General features: G+C 36.2%; 2 protein-coding genes across 2 annotated transcripts; one reads left to right on the top strand and one right to left on the bottom strand.

Moving 5' to 3' along the window:
* lactbl1b (lactamase, beta-like 1b) lies at positions 1–10,527 on the top strand. Its single transcript, XM_043252969.1, has 7 exons — positions 1–70; positions 3,180–3,330; positions 4,600–4,706; positions 5,931–6,088; positions 7,997–8,244; positions 9,221–9,326; positions 9,549–10,527. Exons 1-7 carry the CDS (start codon positions 8–10, stop codon positions 10,525–10,527), a joined length of 1,812 nt encoding a protein of 603 aa, XP_043108904.1. The 5' UTR covers positions 1–7.
* A 687-nt stretch (positions 10,528–11,214) lies between these two features.
* On the bottom strand, positions 11,215–16,559 carry nmur3 (neuromedin U receptor 3). The gene is made up of 3 exons (XM_043252543.1): positions 16,264–16,559; positions 14,376–15,304; positions 11,215–12,511 (listed from the first exon to the last, which is right to left on the bottom strand). Exons 2-3 carry the CDS (start codon positions 15,235–15,237, stop codon positions 12,201–12,203), a joined length of 1,173 nt encoding a protein of 390 aa, XP_043108478.1. The 5' UTR covers positions 15,238–15,304; positions 16,264–16,559; the 3' UTR covers positions 11,215–12,200.
* Positions 16,560–19,990: the final 3,431 nt, after the last annotated feature.

Genomic DNA, 19,990 nt, shown 5'->3' with positions numbered 1-19,990 from the left:
AGAAAACATGGGAGAGACGGGGAGCAAGGTGGTCCTAAGAGAGACGTCTGTGGATGCGGTCCAGCCCCAGGTAATCTCCAGACACACTTCACCTTCATAGCCCAAACGCAGTGCATTCTGCAGGGAAATTGTGCACGGTCAAATACCAACACAAATCGTTCTCAAAAGTAAACAGTGAGGACTAAACAATTAGATTATGGCTTCTCTTGTTGAGTCCAAAGCAATGTACTAATCCTTTGATGCACTGTTGTTTAGTTCGTGACCATCTGTGCTTATTTTCATGTGAGTGTGAATGTGAGGCTCACAAGCAGGTTGCACAAGCAGGATTAATCTTTCAGAATATGCAAACTTTACGTTTCACGCTTTCCCTGACAGTGCCAGAATTTTTATTTTTTAGCTTTAACTGAATTATCAGAGGCAGGGTTTTACATGGAAAAACCTACCTCTACCTTCTTTTTTACTTTAACACATTTGAAGTAAAGGACGAAGGACAAATGTAGTATTTTAAAGGAAGTAACATGGGATGAAGGCATTTTTCATACTACAAATGTAGTATTTTTAATTGTGGATAAACTTTTTTTATATTCATTTTATTTTGTTTATTGCATTTTATTGTTAACAGGATAGTTCATCCCAAAATTACAATTCTGTTATTAATTGTGCACCCTAATGTTGTTCCCTACCTGGTCTCATGGCCTTGAATACCTTGATGCACTTTTTATCAAGCCACAAATTCGTACATACATCAGTGCAGTTTACAAAAAAAATGAAAACTAGAGGCAGTAAAACTCTGACACCTTTTATTTCTTTTCACTAAAATATACAGCGTTTCGATTAATAAAGCGTAAGTTTGCACAATTGCTTGAAGAATATTATGTTATGACAAGATGGTAGGTTTACTCTGTAGCTGTCATATGGTGTTGCACTTAGGAGCTGGAAAGCTCGGGTTCGAATACTGTGTTTGACAAAACAGTACAAATCTTCATAAAAGGCAGTTAAAATGATTTGAAATATAATGAAAAATATAATGAAGTATTTTAGTTTTCTTTGCAGAAAGGTCTCACAAGTTTGGAATGACATTAGGGTAAGTAATTAATGACATAATTTTAATTTTGGGGTGAACTAACCCTTTAACAACGTATGCAAAAAAACACTGTTTCTTGTTTATGTACAAATGGACACATGTGTATGCGTCATAGTACTATCCATTATGTCAGAATATGATATGTAATATGAATAAGAAGTATTATTGAATAAAGGCATTGTTTTTGTTTTCTTTCAACACAAAAAAGCATTCACATAGCTTTGTAAGCCTCTGAACATTTCAGTTGCATTGCTGTCTATTCAATGCAGGTTCAGAAAGGTCTCTCATTTCCTCAAAATTTGCTTAATTTGTGTCCCAAATATGGGTTTGAAGCAACATTAGTTCGAGCAATCAATTGCAGAATCAAATGTTCCGGGTGAAGTAACCACTTAAGAGAAATGTCTTATGATTATAGGAATGTTTAGTGTAGTTTATTTTAGTTCAGGCACTTTGAAGAGGATGTCAGTGCTAAATTCACAGTCCAGTAATCTCACAGTTGGGTATTTATAAGTGAGGGTGGTTTCTTTCATCCTGCTGTCAAACCCTGCTGCTCCTGTTAATCCCAGTGTACCTCCATGTCAGTTGGTCCAATCACAGCCTGCTGTACGAGTCACATGTCAGGGTCTTTTGGATGAGTGGAGTGCAGTAGTGTAGATTTAGCACCTGCAAATGGCCTGATAAGATTTGTGTTAGAGAATATCTGCCAAAAGGGGACTCTGAGTGACACTAGTGTTAAATGTGCACTATATGTGACCCAAATTCAAAAACGTGTTTCAAAAACAGTACATATATCATTGTGTCAACTTTCCCGTATGTCTCCTCGTCGACATTCAATTTGAGTCGAGCGTGTATTCTGACATGTCTTGAGATATACAAAAATTCTTATGAGGTTTCAAGTTTGATTTTCTCCATGTGGGAAGTCTAGTAGTTTGGAGCAGGGAACGATGCACACGCGCTAAAAGCGGGAAACAGCAGCCAAGTGAATCGATTTGCATGGATTAAGATAAAGAACCGCCCTGGACTGATGGGGTTTAGAGGGGTAAATCTTGGGATTATGATGTCAGGTCAGGCGCCGTGGTGGGAGAGGAAATTGAATTGTCAAAGGGAATCTGGCGGCCAGGATTATGCCACAGTCAGTGTGGCGATGGCCAGAGTCAGATCCGTGTCTACCCAGTGGTCCTAGAGTGTGACTACAATGGAACTGGATTTTCATAAGGAATCTGCACTCTTTGGATTGGGACAGCTAGTTGAAACAGATACATTTTTATGCACAAGATTAAAAGTGAAGCCTTACATTTGGTGAGTGTTCTTATATTATGTATTCTTGTTGTAAAAAGGTTTGCTCAGCAGCTACATGCAGGTTTACATCGCAATTTATTCTCCTTGACTAACTTTCTCGGTTTTGTTTGGCTTTTTTCTTGCAGTCGTTAATTGTTATATTTTGAGTGACTCAAAGCGTGAAGAATATGTTCAAGGAGTAGCCCCAAAGACACAATATGCTAAATGTCCTCATTCTTGTTTTTACGTGTGGAATTTCGATTAATTGAATTGGGAGAATGCATCTTTCTTTTTAAACACAGCTTAGGTGTATATACCATTCAAAGGTTTGAGGTCGATAAGATTTACATTATTTGTAAAAAGAATAATGTTTTTTTGAACTTTGCATTCATCAAAGGACCCTTAATGCTGGAATAATGGCTGCTGAAAATTCAGCTTTGCATCATAGGATTAAATTGCATTTAAAATATATATATATATATATATATATATATATATATATATATATATATATATATATATATATATTTAAATAGACAACTATATGATTAAATTGTATTTAAAAATAAACATGAAAATATAAAAGATATATATATATATATATATATATATATATATATATATATATATATATATTATATTACTTTACGGTGTTACTGTTTTTACAGAATGTTTGATTAAATACATGCAGCCTTGGTGAGTAAAGAGATGAGGTTTCTAAAAATATTTGAACAGCCCACTTTTTTGTCTTGTGGTGAGTGCATATGGTAAACTGAAATTAAAAATGTTTCCTACCATTGTTATCCATTTATAACAGCCGTCTCCAGGACTTGCCATAGACGGGTTAACCAAAACCAGCAAGATGAAGGTGAAATGGACTCAGCTTGGCCTGGTGTTTTTCTTACTGCTGTCCATCATCATGACTTCTTGCTTCATTTGGCAGTACCAGCTTCCCAAGTTAGTTCTAGGTGAGTGAGTTGTCCACAGGTCACATGTGTTAATACACCTATACCTCTTTTACTCCGAGACTCCTCATTAAAGCTTATTTAAACTTTTAAAGAAGGAATTTTATAAAGTTGTATAAATACTTCCTGCTAAATATATATAACTGCGACAGACGGGCATGTGTGAGAGGTTACACGATGTGTGATTAGCAGATCCTATTATCTGCTGTCTCTGAGAGTGGGGATTGACTTAGAATGCTAAAGTTGGAAGACTGGCTTCTTTTATAGGTGAACATTAAGTGGAGCTACATATGTAAGGCAGTTTTGTGCTGCTTAATCTATAGACCACTGCATGATGAAGTGAATTTAAACAAGCAATCAAGTTCAACCAGGCATCGTGAAAACAGGAAAAATCATTAGTCCGGTGTGCACTGTTATTATCACTCCTAAAACTATTAAAACTTTGTTAATCAAATTAAATGCTGAATAAATTATAAATATTAGGTAAAAAGAGGAAAACCCTTTTTGGAAATTAGAAAGTAAAATCTGAAAGTGTAAATTGAAGTATTAAAATTACTAATTGATAAGTTAAAGGTAAAAATTGCTTTTACCTTTAAAAATAAATTAAATGAAAATAATAATATTTAAAAATTAATAAAACAAAAGCTCAAAACAAAAATAATTACATTCATTAAAACAAACTGATAATATCATATGATTATAAATATCGTCGAAAAATATAAGAGTATATAAATGATAAAATAACATTGGTCATTGTCATTCTGTTCAAGCGCAAGCGCAAGACACAGTCTATAATAAGCCAGTTTTCATTCCAGCGTGTCTCATTTTTAACAACCTGACACGCAGAACTGGCCTGCAAGATGGATAATTGCAGCATGCTATTTGCATTAAGCTCCAATTTTGTCCATTTCTTGATTTGCATGATTTCTTTGGTCATTTGGTGCTTGTGCAGTTCATTCGAAGTGTACGAGTTAACCCTAGAGTTAACTCTAACTCTAATCATTTCACTCCCTTCATAAAGATGCTTTTTTTTTTTCAACCTACACGATGGCTTAAATGTTATTCTCGATTGTTTTTACATGTTTGAAATAGTCACATTTATTTAAATCGTGCATGATACAGTCTTCTATGAAAAACATTTTTGATGCATTGAAATGTGTATATGTAACCAACAAGAATCAAAATATTGAAGCAAACATTTTGGTGTTTCATCTCGGGTCGTTCCTTCTCTTTTTCTTTATATATGTGTATGGCTGTGTGCCCTTTCCTAAGAAGAAAGTGCTGGTGAAAGATCCAAAGCTGTGAGAATGTGCCCTCGCTTCCCGGAGCCCACACCTCTTGAACACCCCATCCCCTCTTTGAAGGAGGCGCTTGAGAAGGTACGCATGTAAAAACATTTAATCAACATTCTAGTGCTTTTTGTGCAATGATTTTGTTCAATCTAATAATTATCTTCCTCAGAAACTCAAAATTTCGAACAGATCAGTGATTTCAAAATCTCCCCTAGCACATTAGATTCCATTAGAGCAAAATCATTGGCTGTAAGTGCACCGGGTTATAAATGCTCCATCTGTACTTGTGACCAAAAGCATAAAATATCTTCATTGCTCCTAAAAGCAGGGGTAAAAATAATTTACTGCTGCAGGAGGCGTTTGTGACAGCACTTTAAAAATGTATCGCATGAAATGTCATCTGTGGTAATCAATGTATAAATTATGAATATGAGCGCCCCATGCATTGATATTTGAGATGTTTCACACAATATTTACACCAAAAATTACAATTCATTTAGCATCATAAGCTCCTATGCCAAGTATGTTGAATGAAATAACACTCTGAGTATTTAAGGACTTTGTTTTTACACTAAAATGTGTAATTTGTGTGCCACTATCATCATCAAATGGAATTGAAAAAACTGACAATGTTCCAACAGGGTTCCTGCCCATCGGCCATTTTTCAGTCCAACAGAATGCTTCAGCACAATCTCTGATTCAGCCGGTGGGCATGTTAAACACAGCATTTTTTGATTGCCACTGTGATATTTCATATAAATATATAGCCTATGTACGAAAGTTTGGAATCATAATTTTTTATGAGAACAAGAATTTATTTAAAGCTGCTGTCCATTACTTGTCAGTGCTCTAGAGGTTTATAAACAGAGGTGCGCGCGTTTTGCTGAAGAACATTGTAGTCGGAACTACTTCTCTCTGTCTCTGTCTATGGTGAATCGTGCTGGGCTACTCTGCAGCAGTACCTACCCGAACCAGTCTAAATAGTCTCAATATAAACATTTATTCATGGTTATATAAATTTAGTCAATTCTGATCTCAATTCTGCAGGTTAAGCAAGGATGCATTAAACTAATCAGAAATAACAGTAAAGGCATGTATAATGTTACAAAAGATTCCAGTATGATTTTTCAAATAAACATTCTTTTAAACTTTGAGATCCTAAATTTATTATAGAATCCTAGGTAAAAAATAACGTCCCATGGATGTCACAAAAATTTAAGCAAATGAAATTTGACTATAAATGCACTCTGTGTTCGCCTGAATTGTGGTTGCCATGTTAACCAATGTAATATTGTCTTATCATTTGTCTAGGTTGATGCACTGCTGCGCAATAGCATCAATCCAGTCAGTCTGCCCTCATTGTCAGCAATTGTTACTTACAATGACACAGTACTATGGACAGGCAACTTCGGCAAGAGAAATGGCAGTGATCCTACTTCCGCACCGCCAAATGAATACACCATTTACAGGTAATTATGTATATCCCTGCTTCATTTAACACAAGCATATATTTCAGCATATGACATTTTTTCAGTGCAGAAAGCACTATGCTGAATATTGGTGTTGCAAACCTCGTTTTTTAATAGAAAGTTACATTCAAAATGCTTGTTCATTCTAGCTGATATGTGAAATGAGAAATCTGCTGCTCTATAGCACAATAATCACACTCATATAATAAAGTGTGGAAATGAGAGCGAACGTTATCATAATTTCCTATTATGTGTCTGGGTGCCCCCTGCCCCCCCCTTTTCCCTTTTCACGAGGGTCCTTGATTTGGACCCATATAGCTCCAATCATTCAAGCACCATCACCTAAAAGCTATGCTGCTCTTTTTCAGTGAAGAATCATGCAGCTTCACAGTTAGAGCTCAGTTTTATGCCAAGCCAGATTTAATCAGTCCAAAATCACTCCTAATTTGCTCATTTTACATTCTAGAGTAGAACCATTTCAAGCACCGCAGCTTAACGTTGTTGCAGATTCAAAGTGGACAAAAGCAAGATTGTTCTCTCTATTGAAAGCCATGGAGGGACCAATTTTGCCCAACAGAAAAAAAAAATGAATTCACAGGAATACTAGCACTATATTTAAAAACAGAATTGACATGACTGCCAGGACTATTTGGAAGCTCATGCAGAAGCGAGGAATGTGATTATGAAAGTTTCGTTCCATTTAATTAAGAATTATTGAAGCCATATTTTTTTTATGATATCCTTTAAGTGCCTGTAGACTTGGAAAGGGGATAAGGAGAGTATTAGAAAATCCAGGTGTGTTCTGCTAATTAATACCATGCTGTTTGGTGCATAATATATTCAAAAGGAACTGGCGTCTAATCCTTGAATCATAATAATAGACCTCATTTCTGTCAGAACTATAGCCACCAAAATCTCATTTGTAGATTTTATATTTAATAGGGAAAGATTTTTTGTATAGATATTACATAATTTGCATTTACATCACGCACACATTTCCCTGTTAGTTTATAAAACCTCTCAATGGATTGTAATGCTGTGCTGTGTAGGCCAAATATTACTTCTAAAGGTCCTGAGGGTTGGCAGCTGCATGGTATTGTCTTGAATACAGATGACGAAGCTGCCAGGTTTTATCAGATCTTGAGAATATATAGCCACTTTCTCTGCCTTCTCAGAAGTAAGAAATCATCTCTGAGTCTTGTTAATGCTAATGAGCTTCTTTTCTCTAGTTCTAGCTGTACAGATCATCTTGTACACAACCCAGCTCTTGTTTGCATGGCTTAAGCTATTGTAATGGATTGTGGAATGGTTTTATGACTTTTCAGAGTCAAGGGTGTTCACAAATATAATTCATCTTTGACTAGAGAGGTGATTTGACCTGCACACTTACATGGCTGGGAAGTATATAGGATTTATGAGGGTGCACTGTTAGGAGATGTCATTTTCATAGTTCAAAAGACAGAGATTGAAATCATAAACCACTTAAGGGTGGTCTCAGTGTCAAGTTCTGACGCACATTGGGTTGGCAAGTCAATCAAAGTCACACAATGCAAACAACTGAACAAGCCAGGAATTGTTAAAAGTCTTTTAATGAACGTGAATCAACAGTGAAATCATTTGGAAATATGACATTTCTATTGAAATGCACAAAAAATAAAAACTCCGGTGAGGCAGAACAGGTTTACCGTTTCTTTACTTGTTTGTTGGCTGGAAATATGTTTAAGGAATTTTTGTAGCATTATTCTCCACTAGATGAATGATTAATAATTAATTTTCATTGCTGAACTCACAGCAGCAGCAGTGTGAAAGCTGCTGTCATTTTTTCATAACCAGATTATATTCATAAATAATAAAAATCTTATTTTGAGCACATTGGAATACTGAAATTGCTGCACTTTTGCCCTGCAGGATTGCCAGTGTATCCAAGATCTTTCCCACCCTGATGCTGTATCGACTGTGGGAAGATGGCAAAGTGGGCTCTCTGGATGACCCACTGGAGAAGTATGTGGACAACTTCACCATTAAAAACCCCTTGGGCAAAAGCAGAGATTCAGAGCTGAAATACGTCACTGATGGGCTGATCTTCCTTGACAGCGGTGAGGTTCAAATCCGATCGTCCTCTGTAACATTAAGAAGAATGGCCAGCCAACTTTCTGGTAAGCAATTCCATGACCGCACAATCAACAAGCGTTGAAATAACAACATTATTTGCTCACAGCATGTAATAACCATAGCAGCAGGTCAAAATGAATGTTTCTTTGAACTCAGCGGTGGGCCAGTGGTCTGACCACATTTGCTTGTAGCGAACACGGACAATTTGGTGGAACAAACACGAGAGCTCAGAATTAAAAAAAAATAAAAAATCTAATTGCGGTTTCACAGCAATAAAAGTAATGTATCTGCATTGACCAGCAAAATATGCCTTCACTTGATGCGTATGATTTCTTATCTCAGCTGCTATGCCAGCTAGTTCATATAAGAGGTGAATAGAATTTAATTCTTTCAGTGTTGAAATTAAACAGTCAAAGCTATCATTAGCGTTAAGAATTTTTGTTACTCTGCCTTAAAACTTGAGCGTAAATGTCCATTTACTCACAAGCTGCTGCCTTTTAAGTCCAATATAGGTTGTGACTGTTAAATCCTTTAATAATAGCCTACATTTACCCACGCATCCACGCTGGAAAGTGTGGCAGGCCATGTTTCGAATGTAGAAAAACAAGTGATTTATTTTGATTTGAATTATTACTTAGTCAGATTATTGTTGGGAATGTACAGGACAAACTATTTTGTTTCAATGGACCCTTTTCACATTTAACGGTCATCAGCATCATAAATCCTCAAAAGCATTTCATATATGTATTTTTTTAAAAATGCATGTACATTTGTTATAATATTCTTTGTGTTATATCACCTTCTATCAAATTTTTAAAAAATAGTTTACTCTATTGTGAGGGTGTTTCAAATGCAGCATCTATGGCAGTGAAATTTGACATTGTTTGCTCTTTTGACTGCCATTATCAGGCTATCTTAAATTTTTTGACCCCTTTAAGAGAACATAAATTTCAGCTTGGAGCAAATTCCTGTAAAAAGAGTCACAATTAAGCATTATTCATCAGACTGTATTTTTTATAGGTCTACCCAGAAGACTCCGTGGAACTAACTTACTGTGGAAAGGGAAAACTAAGGCTGCAATCAACCTCCTGCAAGATGATGTGCTCGTTGCTGATCCAGGAACCAAGTAGGTTTCCGGCACATTAATTTAGCTGATTTATGTAACCATATTTATCCTATCTGCTACTTTAAATGAACTCATTTTGTGCCATCTGAATTGCTGTTTCTTTGTGTAAAGGTTATGGGCCATGACGATAATGATAATAACTTTTTATGCTGTCTCCTAATAACATGCCTTTGAGGTAGACGTAAGATTTAACATACTGTTCTCTTCGATTTTCTTTGTTAGATGCCACTACAGCAATTTGGCGTTCTCTTTGCTCGCCCATGTCCTATCTGAGAGAGTTGTGGGTATTAACTACCAGCGCTGGATCACGGATAACATTCTGGGCAGGCTGGGAATGGAGGACACAGGGTTTGACATCAACCCAGCTATCCAAGGTCAAATGGCTGTAGGTGTGTACGCCAGTGGCCAAACGGCTCCTCTTTATGACTTGGGTTGGTACCGCCCCTCCGGTCAGATGTATTCAACAGCTGCTGACATGGCTAAATTATCAATGATGTTACTGGGAGCCTATCACCGCAAGCTATTGGAGCCAGACACTTTAAAAATTATGCTAACCCCTCTGTTCCGCTGCGACAAAGACTACTTCTCCAACCGCACTGGAACGCCGTGGGAAGTGAACGAACAGATGGGATATGAGGTGCTACGCAAAGATGGTGATCTAGACGGCTACTCCGCTACTTTTTCTCTGGTGCCTCGGCTTAAGCTAGGATTGGTAGTGCTCATGGCAGGCACGCGGCCACAGAACCAGGATATGGTTTCAAAGGCCTACTCGTATATCATTCCCGCCATGGAGAGAGCCTTCAGGGAGGCCAGGCGCTTTCTTATTCCTCCCCCCAATCCTGCACCCTACGTGGGTTTTTACACTTACGGCAACATAACGTTTTATGAGATTAAAGCGGGGCAGGATGGTGTATTGATCATGCAACAGTTTGGACCTCAAATAGAAGATCTCATCCCTGAGCGGTACCGGACCATAAAATTGAATTTCCTAGTGGACCGAGTCTTTAGAGTCGTTTTTGAGAAAGAATATCCTTGCGTGTTGCGTGTGAACACTGCATCCGTGTCCCTCGAAGCTCAAGACGGCCAGCTGTTTAACTTTTATGTCTTTGACAAGAAAGGCTTGTCTCCTGGATTTGACGCTCCAGGGCTCAATACATATAATGTGATTCGAATATCCCGCAGACCTACGTTCTCTAACTGAGGATGAGATGCTTACTAAAAACTGTGCTCTGAGACACTGGGGGTTTATATACAAGCAATCGTTTTTCCTTTAATAGCTTGTTTACCCTGTGATGAAATTTCACTATAACCTATTTTTGCACATGCATGCATATCCTTGTATATATAAACATCCTTATATTTTCATACCCCTTCTTATATATAAAGTAACTTGCCATTGTATATAAAAACCTTTTTGTACAGTTAGCATAAGATATTATTATAAATACTATTTCCTGGATCTAACATTATGAATCATTCATGTATTTTTTTCAAGCAAAATTACATTATTCAAATAATGAGCTCCTATGGAAATCTTATTGTGTTTATTGGTCTTATGTCTTGTTTTAAGTCCAGTATTATGATAATATGATCATTATTCAAAGGTTGGGAGTTTTCTGAAAATGATTGAGAATGACAATCATTTTGACTGTTAATTTTTTAACATGTTGTAAAGCCAAAATGCACTATTTATTTTTCAATTAGCTTTAAAAGGTGATCATACATTCACAACTCTAACCTTTACAGTTTAGTCTCCTGGGGTTAATATACAGTATATATTTTCATAAGACCAGGCTGAAATGACAAAAAAAAAATAATCTCCCCCTGAGAGAGTCACCCATTCGTCTCACATTTATGTGACAGCTGCTAGATTAAACTGTCAACAGGCAAGGTCACTAACAAGGGAAAGAAACAAATAATGAGCACTACTTGAAAATAAGGCCATAGTTCTCCAATATATTTAGCAGTTACAATGCACACTTACAAGAAATTTCCTAATTCTCATAATGTTGAATTCTAGCGAAGCACTTTTAGCACAAACATTTCTAAAACAACATTTAAAATAATTGCAATATTTAAACCAGAATCTCTGCACACCCAACAAACACCTGCAATTAACTGAAACATAAAATATAAACTTTTCTCTCTGTAACAGTTAATTCCCCATGCAGTTCGTATCGTTTTATTTTCCTAATAACTTTTTCCAGTGACTACCTTCTATCAATTTTTTATGTCCCCATGACACAAATGACAAAAAGAGCAACTCATTCCCAATTAGACACTCATTTGAAATATATATTGTTAATAATATGCCATTTTATATAATAATTTAATACAGTTTTAACTTGACATCCATTCACATGCTGATGATAGATAGATAGATAGATAGATAGATAGATAGATAGATAGATAGATAGATAGATAGATAGATAGTTAACATGTACTTAAAAATGAATGAGAGTTAGTTGACATTACAGTTAGCTATAGTTAGTAGAATGTCTAAAGGAAATACAGTTGATACAGACTTCATATGTATTATACAGATGAGCAGTTTCATTTTTTTGAACAGGCAAATAGCAGCAATTTTATTATTTCTCAACGAATAACCTTGTTGTTCCTGTTATTTTACTAATGTCCACAGGAACCGTAATACTGAGTATGAATGACATGGCACTTCTGCAAAACTGTACAGTGTTTTATTTTCATTTTTCTCTTTGGACTTATCACATTTTAGTTTTTTCTGTTCTTAGCAAGAGGTATAGGCTTCCCATGTGAAATTACGGAGCATGTTGTCTCACATGAAAGCATTCATTCTCCAGTTCCCACCTGCTGCTGATAATGACAAAAGGAAGTGAGTGGCCAGCGTTCCATCTCTTAGCCTGGACGTTGGAAATCAGTGGGGGGGTCTTTGGGGATGATGTAGAAAGGCACTGAGTCATTACGAGAAGAGCTTGATGGCAGTCGACTGCACACCAGCGCTTGAAATCGCTCCCGGAAACGACTGGAGAGAAGGTTGTAGATGATGGGGTTAACGGCAGAGCTGAGGTAAAAGAGCACGCCTGAGATTATGTGAACATATTCAAATATGTTATGCATATGGTCCGTCCAACTCGTGATGAAGCTCCACAAGAGTCGGTCGATGTGGAACGGAGCCCAGCAGATGGCAAAAACTAATACCACCACAACTATAAAGAGAGAGAAGAAATCAAGTAAAACAATGTTAAAATCAACTGTGAAAGCAAGCCCTCAGATCCTCAGACTACTCTTCAGGCATTCTTCCCAGAACTCCAATGGCATCTCAGTCCCTCTCCAGAATACTTGATTCTGATTGGTCAGTTGTACTTAGGCCACATGGAAGTACTAGTGTTTGGTTATTAGCTTCTTGGGACGCAAAATCCTCTCAATGCCTCGTTGTGATGCAGGATTTAGAAACTTGCAATTCATTACCAAATGCAAGTATATGTGCTGGCAAGCACAAATTCACATACATGTGTATTTCTGGCTTAATATTCACCAGTATCCATGGCAAACAGTCTAATTGAATCTGATCTAATTGAATTGAAGTCCCCATCTGTAGGGAAAATGCAGTTTGTAACTATTTTATGTCTTGGCGAATTTGAGGCTAATTCATATGAATTATTGCATATTGCTTGGCCAATTGTCTTGTACATTGACTATTTTTGTGATTAATTCAGTAATATCATTTAGTTCACAGTAGTTTTAATGTCCTTTTTTACATAACATGTTGCAAAGGAACCTTATTATTACTATTATTATTATTATTATTTTGCCTTAGCAAGCTAAAGGTGATAATAACTGATGTTTTGTTAGGGTTAGAAAAAAAACTAAAATTACCACATGCTATCCAGCCGTAAAATATTTATATTATCTGGGCTAATTTTTTATTTAATTAAATGTAATCAATAGAGTGCTGCAGCCAGTACTGCTGGTGCATCTCACTCTGTTGTCCCTGACATTAAAGCAGAATGAAATCTGAGGTTGCAATCTAACAGTAATGTACAATAAAATTTAAGAAGTAAGGCATGATTTTTATTTGTATTCAATATTTGTATTCAAATTTTTATTAAAAAAATGTTTGGTCCCACTTGATATCAGGTGGCCTTAATTTACTTGCATTTCAAATAATAATTTGGTACATACATGTTTTTACATTATACTTATATTTATTTTTTTAAATGCTTATATAAAATGACATATCTAATTAATTGCTGTAGTTAGTTTTATAATTACACTGTTGACCCATCCTTTACACCTTAACCCACCCTCAACCCTAACCATACCACCAAACCTGTCTCTAACCTTACCTGTATCCACCCTTAACAGTAGCATTAGTGTTTTGTAATACAATATGAACACAATAAGTACATTGTAATTATGTTATGAGGCAAATACATAGTAGTTAAGGTTTTATATAAGGTCTCACCTAATATAAAGTGTGAGCAAACTTTTTACTCAAATGAAAATGCAAGCTCTGAAATCATGAAGCACTTTCCTTTTCAGGATAAAAAAAGCACTGCTAAAGCTTTTCTCGAACACTACATTTATGTACCCTACAATAACAATGCGATGAGTTTACAGAGTGTATATATGAATAGCTTTAATGGTGAGTAATTTGTGCCATAACAGTTTGTGATTGTATAGACACATTCACTATAAATGCAAATTAAAGTGTTTTGCTTCTATTTCCCATCTGTTATTGTGTGTTCACTTTATTCTGCAAGTCTTACAGAGCAGAGAGCGCTGATATGATCATAACACCTGCTAAAAACGGAAAGACACTCTGAGAATAGCATTACTGCCATTAGGGAAAAGTATCAAGATGGATGTTTTCAGACATCTAAGTGATCCTTTGCAAGCTTTTACACTGGGATTTGTATTTGTTATGCCATTGGATTAGGGATGCTATATGGATTTGCACTAGTAATGACTGAAATTAAACAAAAGGGGAAAAAAATGTTATGCATAAATGAACAGTTGTAACAGTAAAATATATGTAAAAATCGTTTAAGGGATATGACCACCACTCACAATGCATCTTGGTGACCTGCCTTCTCCGTCTGCTGGCCAGATGAATTTTCCAGCTGTCTTGGTTCTTATCCAGCTTGCCCTTCCTCTGCTTCTGTCCCCTACCCAGTGTCAGACCAATCATCAGATAAAGCACACTGATCATCATCATGGGGATGAAGTAAAAGAGCACAGTTGTAATCTGGATGACCAAGTTATACATCCATTTGGGCTTGAGCAGGTTGCAGGTGGCTGATTCCAGAACCCTATCTGGCAGGTACTGGTATTGCAGGCCATGAAGTGAAGTGTTTGGGATGGCGCAGATCAGGGACAGAACCCAAACGCTAGCGATGACCCTTTGAGCGTGCTTGTTGGTTATCGCGTAGCGCGTTTTGAGCGGGTGAATCACAGCTATGTAACGCTCTACACTCAGCACTGTAACGTTGAGCACAGAAGCAAAACAAACCATCTCAAATAAGAAGATCTTAAAACAGCAGACGCTTTCACCAAAGGGGAAGGGGTAGTTCTGCCATAGCTCGTAGATTTCCAGCGGCATCCCGAAGATCAGCACCAGCAGGTCTGAGATGGCCAGGCTAAAAAGATATAGGTTGGTGGGTGTCTGCATCTTCCTGTCTTTAGTGATCACAGTGCAGGTTAGGAGGTTTCCCAAGACCCCTGTGATGAAGATGAGGATGTACGTAAAAGTCACAGGAAAGAAGAAAGACGATCGTTGTGGCCCCAGAAGCCTGAACAGAACTTCTTCCATGGTCTGAAGGTGACAATGTCCGCTCTCATTGCCGGTAAAGTTGAATGCAGTGCTATTGCAGAGCATATAATCCTGATCTGATCCATTCACAGGTTCACAAAGGCAGGTCAGAGCCATCATGGGAATCGAAGGGTGAAATTATTAAAAGACTGTCTTGAAGTAAGCTTTTCAACTGCTACCTCTCAGTCTGTACCGCCAGCAAAATGGAAAAAAAAAATAAAAACATTTGTCAGACAGATTTGTGCACTCTTGACAGTATGAGGGCTGATGCATTGGAGGTACAGTAGCAACCATTATGTTTACAGAAATACAATCTCCTTTTTTCTTGATTGCTGTTATTTCCTCAGTTCCTAACTGATTATAAACATCCTTGACAATTAAACAGCCAAATACCAAATGCTATGGTATTTGAAAAAATGTATTTATATATATATATATATATATATATATATATATATATATATATATATATATATATATATATATATATATATATAAATGTGATGACAGCTATTTCATTTTCTTCCAGTTGTAACCAGTTTGGTCAAGGTCTATCCAGTCATACTTATTCTCTATATCTGCTGGACCAGCTTGGACTCACTATTGATCATAAACCAGCTTGATCTATGCAACTAGGAAAAATGGCATCAGAAGGATAACACATAGTCTGTCATAACTCTAACCTTGTTTAGCATGGTTCAGATTAGCCACAATGGTATAATAATCACTGAAAAGTCAGAACAGTTTTACAAACACTCCACATTACCTGAACGCCATTTTATCTGAAAACGCATACTAGTGTGTGGTTACTAGGGGGCATTGAGTACATTTTTCTTTCGTTTATTTGAGATCTGTCTCTAACGACAGTTTTAAAAAAAGCAGTCGTATCCACGCGCCTACTGTATACTTAAAATACGACAAAAAATGAATCAGACTACCGTATGACCCCCCCAAAAAAGGCTAATAAGTTTCGTTGTTTATTTATGCATGCAGAAATAAAAAAAAATACATTACTGAATAGTAGCATCTTAGAGGAATGTGTGTTTCGCCTGAATCTGAGAAAAAAAAATGTACTCCATATAAATTCACTTAATGCATAATTTAAGCTATCAGTGTTGTAAAGTTAAGAAAAGCAGAAAGACGCACCTTTCCAGCGTCCTCAGTGCACGCGCACCGCATCCAGACTTGTTGTTTCAACTTGATGTTAAAACAGTCGCGGTACACAATCACTGTTTGAAAAGCTGTAAGACCTTGCAGCCATAACAGGTGTCATTCACAGCCATTACAGTGCCTGTGCCTTGACTGAGTAGCTCGGATGAAAGATCTTTGCGGTGAAGACGCACCCAAACGTCCAATGAGATGACAGGCTGCCGGGCTTTCATCCTTCTCAGTGTTCGTTTCTCAGGCATTTCATCTGCAAATCAAACAGATTTTGCCTTTGATTGTTCATGCATCACTCGTTTTAAAGTGGATTCAATGGAGCGGGATGGAAGGAGACAATTGTTGATGGATAGATGTGCGCGCGCGCGCCGTGAGTCTCCAACCAAGTCAATATTTCAAACGCTGGCTCACTTCGGTAGGACAGTGTTGTAAACGTCTCCAGCGTTTTCTTATCTTACGATGAAATTCCCATATTCGTATACTTCAAATTAAAATGAAAATAAACAAATGTTTTAATTCATTATTCTGAACAAATAATAATGTTTGCGATAAACGACATATGAATAATGATTGTTAATAACAGAGCATATTCGCATATTAGAGTTATTTCTGAAGATAAATGGCTGCTGAAAAACCATCTTTGCCATGACAGGAATAAATTACGTTTCACAGTATTACTGTATCGCTTTATTTTTGATTAACTAAATGCTGCCTTGGTGAGCGTAAGATATTTCTTTATTTCAAACATACATAGCAGTAACTAAATATGCTCCCTCTAGTGTTTACTTTAACTTACAAACAGTGAACAGTTTATAACTTTTCTGAGGTAAATGTAATGTTACAATTTGTGGCATATCATTTATATATATATATATATATATATATATATATATATATATATATATACTGTATTGTCTATGGTATATTTTGGTAAATTAGCCTACTGTTTCTTTCAGCATTCTATCACACAGCATTCTGTCACATTCTGTCATTATTGCTTTAACCCAGGAAAGCCTTAAATTCAAGACAAGAAACTTACAAGTTTATTTCTTGCATGCTTTTAACCAAATTTTGACAGGAAATAATCAGCCCTGATCTGTTTTCAAACAATCATCCAACGGCTGATGGATCGAATAATTCCTTATTGACCAAAATATTGGTGCATCCTTATTAATAAATCAAATGTACAAACCACTCTTAATCTTTCATTTGCTTCTAGGCTTCAAACATAAGGGCTGTGCTGTATGCAGGCATTCAACTATCCTCCACCTTTGGGTTAAACCAATTCAGAACCGTCTTTGCATGAATTCACCTCGGCTGCATTCAAGGTATTCTCAGTTCTGCATTTTGCTGTATACGGATAGGTTTAATACTATACATGTTTACTGACAAAACATAACAGAAAAATGCTGTTTCGGCCATTTTTGCACTAGGCAGACACATGCATTGTGCACAATGACAATAAAATATATAGTGAAGGAAAAAATAAAAAGCACTTCATGATGAAGAAGTGGATAGAAAATATCTATATGTGATGTAAACGTCTTTGATCCGGAGGACACTGCACGTATTCAGTTTCTACAACAAAACGTCGAACACTCTGTATGTTGACTCCATATTGTTCCGTACTCTTGAAAACCACACAGACTGGATGTATTTAAAGAGCAAATGAGCTATTTAGTTTATTATGAGGTCAGTAGTTCATGCAGCTAAAATATATATCCATATATTTTTAACATAGTAGTGCAGCAATAGGATCAACACAAAAATGTGAGGCCTGTCGAATATTATTTAGATTCATTCAAATATCAGTTAAGAATAGGTATAGAATACCAAAAGAGGGCAGAACACACCCAATAAAAGAGTGAAATGCAATGAACACCGAGAAGAGATAGAATTGTTTGCCATATGCATGTTAATGTGCTTTTTCATTGTTTTTCCATGCACACAACATGCATCTGTCAATTTGAATTCATTTGAAAGATTAACTTACTTTAGATTAACATTACTGGAGAAAACTGAGAACCACTGGATCATTACAACTGAACTAAAACTTTATAATGAAAACTGAATACCATCAGAGTTTTTTAAAAATTATTCAAGCTTCAAAAAGGTTCAAAAGATTCAACCCCTACAGTTACATGAGATAAGATTAGATAAGATAACACTTTATTGATTCAAATAGGACCAATGAACATCGTGGTACAATGATATGGATTTACAGCCGTTTCGGTGCCCACCAATACATTTAGCAACAATTACTTAAAAGGCAAGCAATCTTCTTTGCAGCATCTTTAAGACAAAGTAATTGTCTGCTAGATAGTCTTGTCCAAAAAGGTTATTGAATGTTATGTCACATGGGCAATGGTTATAATATTCTGGAGGGGCACAGCTCTCTATTGTGAACGTTTCTATGACAACCAAAGTAAAACACAATACAACAAAATCATAAATGAGAACAATTCAGAATGATGTATGCCTTGCTCCAAGGATGAACCGCCTGACAGCGCTGTGAAAAACTGATTTATTTGGTCAAATTTGCTATCATTAAGCTGTATAGACGTCAGCAACATTTTTTGCAAAAAAATTCTGTATAATAAAAAAATGTTGTTTTTTTGCCCTTTATATTATCTTAATGCTCTCATTGAGGAGAAATGTTAATATAAAAAACATGCAATTAGCCTGGACAAAAATATATTAATTAAATCCAAAGTGCCAACATTGCAAGAGACCAGTCATAATTTATTATTATTGTTTTTTTAACAAGTCAGTTATCGTTATGCAGATGATAATGCAAGAAGGAAACTGAACTTTGATCCTGTTATTGCTGGGGCTAAAAGAAAAATTATCTTCCTATATTCCTATTATGCGGAAAAAAAATTAAGTTTGGAAGATTTTCATGGGTACCACTGTTCCTGAGTCTGTTCCTTACTTTTTTTTGGGATTGTTCCCATGTAGCTGTGCTCTGGAGAAAATTCTGTTTGTTTGTCAGTATGTCTTTCTCGTTCAGATTCTTTTAGGATTTTTTAGTGTTTGAGGATGCTTTATTTGGTTTTTATGCCTTCAACAGTAGACACGTTGTTAAAGACATTTCTAATCATTTTTTTCTGACATTTTTTTATATTTATAGTACCCCTGGTCCCTGACTTTTATTTGTAAATACAAGTTTTTAAAAAATCTGTAAACCTGGTAGCTGTAATTACTCTGGCATGTGTATGGTGTGTAAATAAAGTAGTGGTTATAGAAACCACTGAAATCTACAAGCAAAAAGGTGAAGCAAAATCTATAATAAAACTTAAATCAACGCTAAATTTGCCTTTCAGAAGTAGCAGAAACTTATCTCAAATGTGGCTTTTTAATAACTTTATATTTTATATTTACTCCTGCACTGCAGCCGCAGCAGAGATCAGTCCCGATTTAAGTCAGTGCTCCTTTAAGTAACACATTTGCAAACTTGTTAAACTGTTTATGACTCAGTCTGGATTTCTGTTTAGAGGCACAACATGCTCAATGAGGCAGCTAGAAAGAATCCCCTGTTCATTAACTTTCTAATGAATCTATCAGCAGGAGTAGAAAAGGATGTGATGATGGTGCAAGGCTGAGACCACACTGAAAGACAGTAAGTTTAAACAACTGAAATGAATGAATTCCTATAAGGTCACTAATGGTGGTCTCATAAAAATATGTACCTCTGTGCACTTTTTGTGCAACA

This window comes from Puntigrus tetrazona, chromosome 11 (genome assembly GCF_018831695.1).
Source record: "Puntigrus tetrazona isolate hp1 chromosome 11, ASM1883169v1, whole genome shotgun sequence".
NCBI classification, from domain to species: Eukaryota; Metazoa; Chordata; class Actinopteri; order Cypriniformes; family Cyprinidae; genus Puntigrus; species Puntigrus tetrazona.
Note: the sequence above shows the minus strand (reverse complement) of the source record. Positions and strands in the feature narration are given on the sequence as shown.

Excerpts from the sequence above, each read along its gene's own strand:
- lactbl1b (XM_043252969.1), top strand. The coding sequence starts at position 8 with ATGGGAGAGACGGGGAGCAAGGTGGTCCTAAGAGAGACGTCTGTGGAT. Across the intron at positions 8,245-9,220 it reads AATGGCCAGCCAACTTTCTG|GTCTACCCAGAAGACTCCGT; the intron begins GTAAGCAATTCC and ends TATTTTTTATAG. Across the intron at positions 9,327-9,548 it reads GTTGCTGATCCAGGAACCAA|ATGCCACTACAGCAATTTGG; the intron begins GTAGGTTTCCGG and ends TTTCTTTGTTAG.
- nmur3 (XM_043252543.1), bottom strand. The coding sequence starts at position 15,237 with ATGATGGCTCTGACCTGCCTTTGTGAACCTGTGAATGGATCAGATCAG. Across the intron at positions 12,512-14,375 it reads GCAGGTCACCAAGATGCATT|TTGTGGTGGTATTAGTTTTT; the intron begins GTGAGTGGTGGT and ends CTCTCTTTATAG.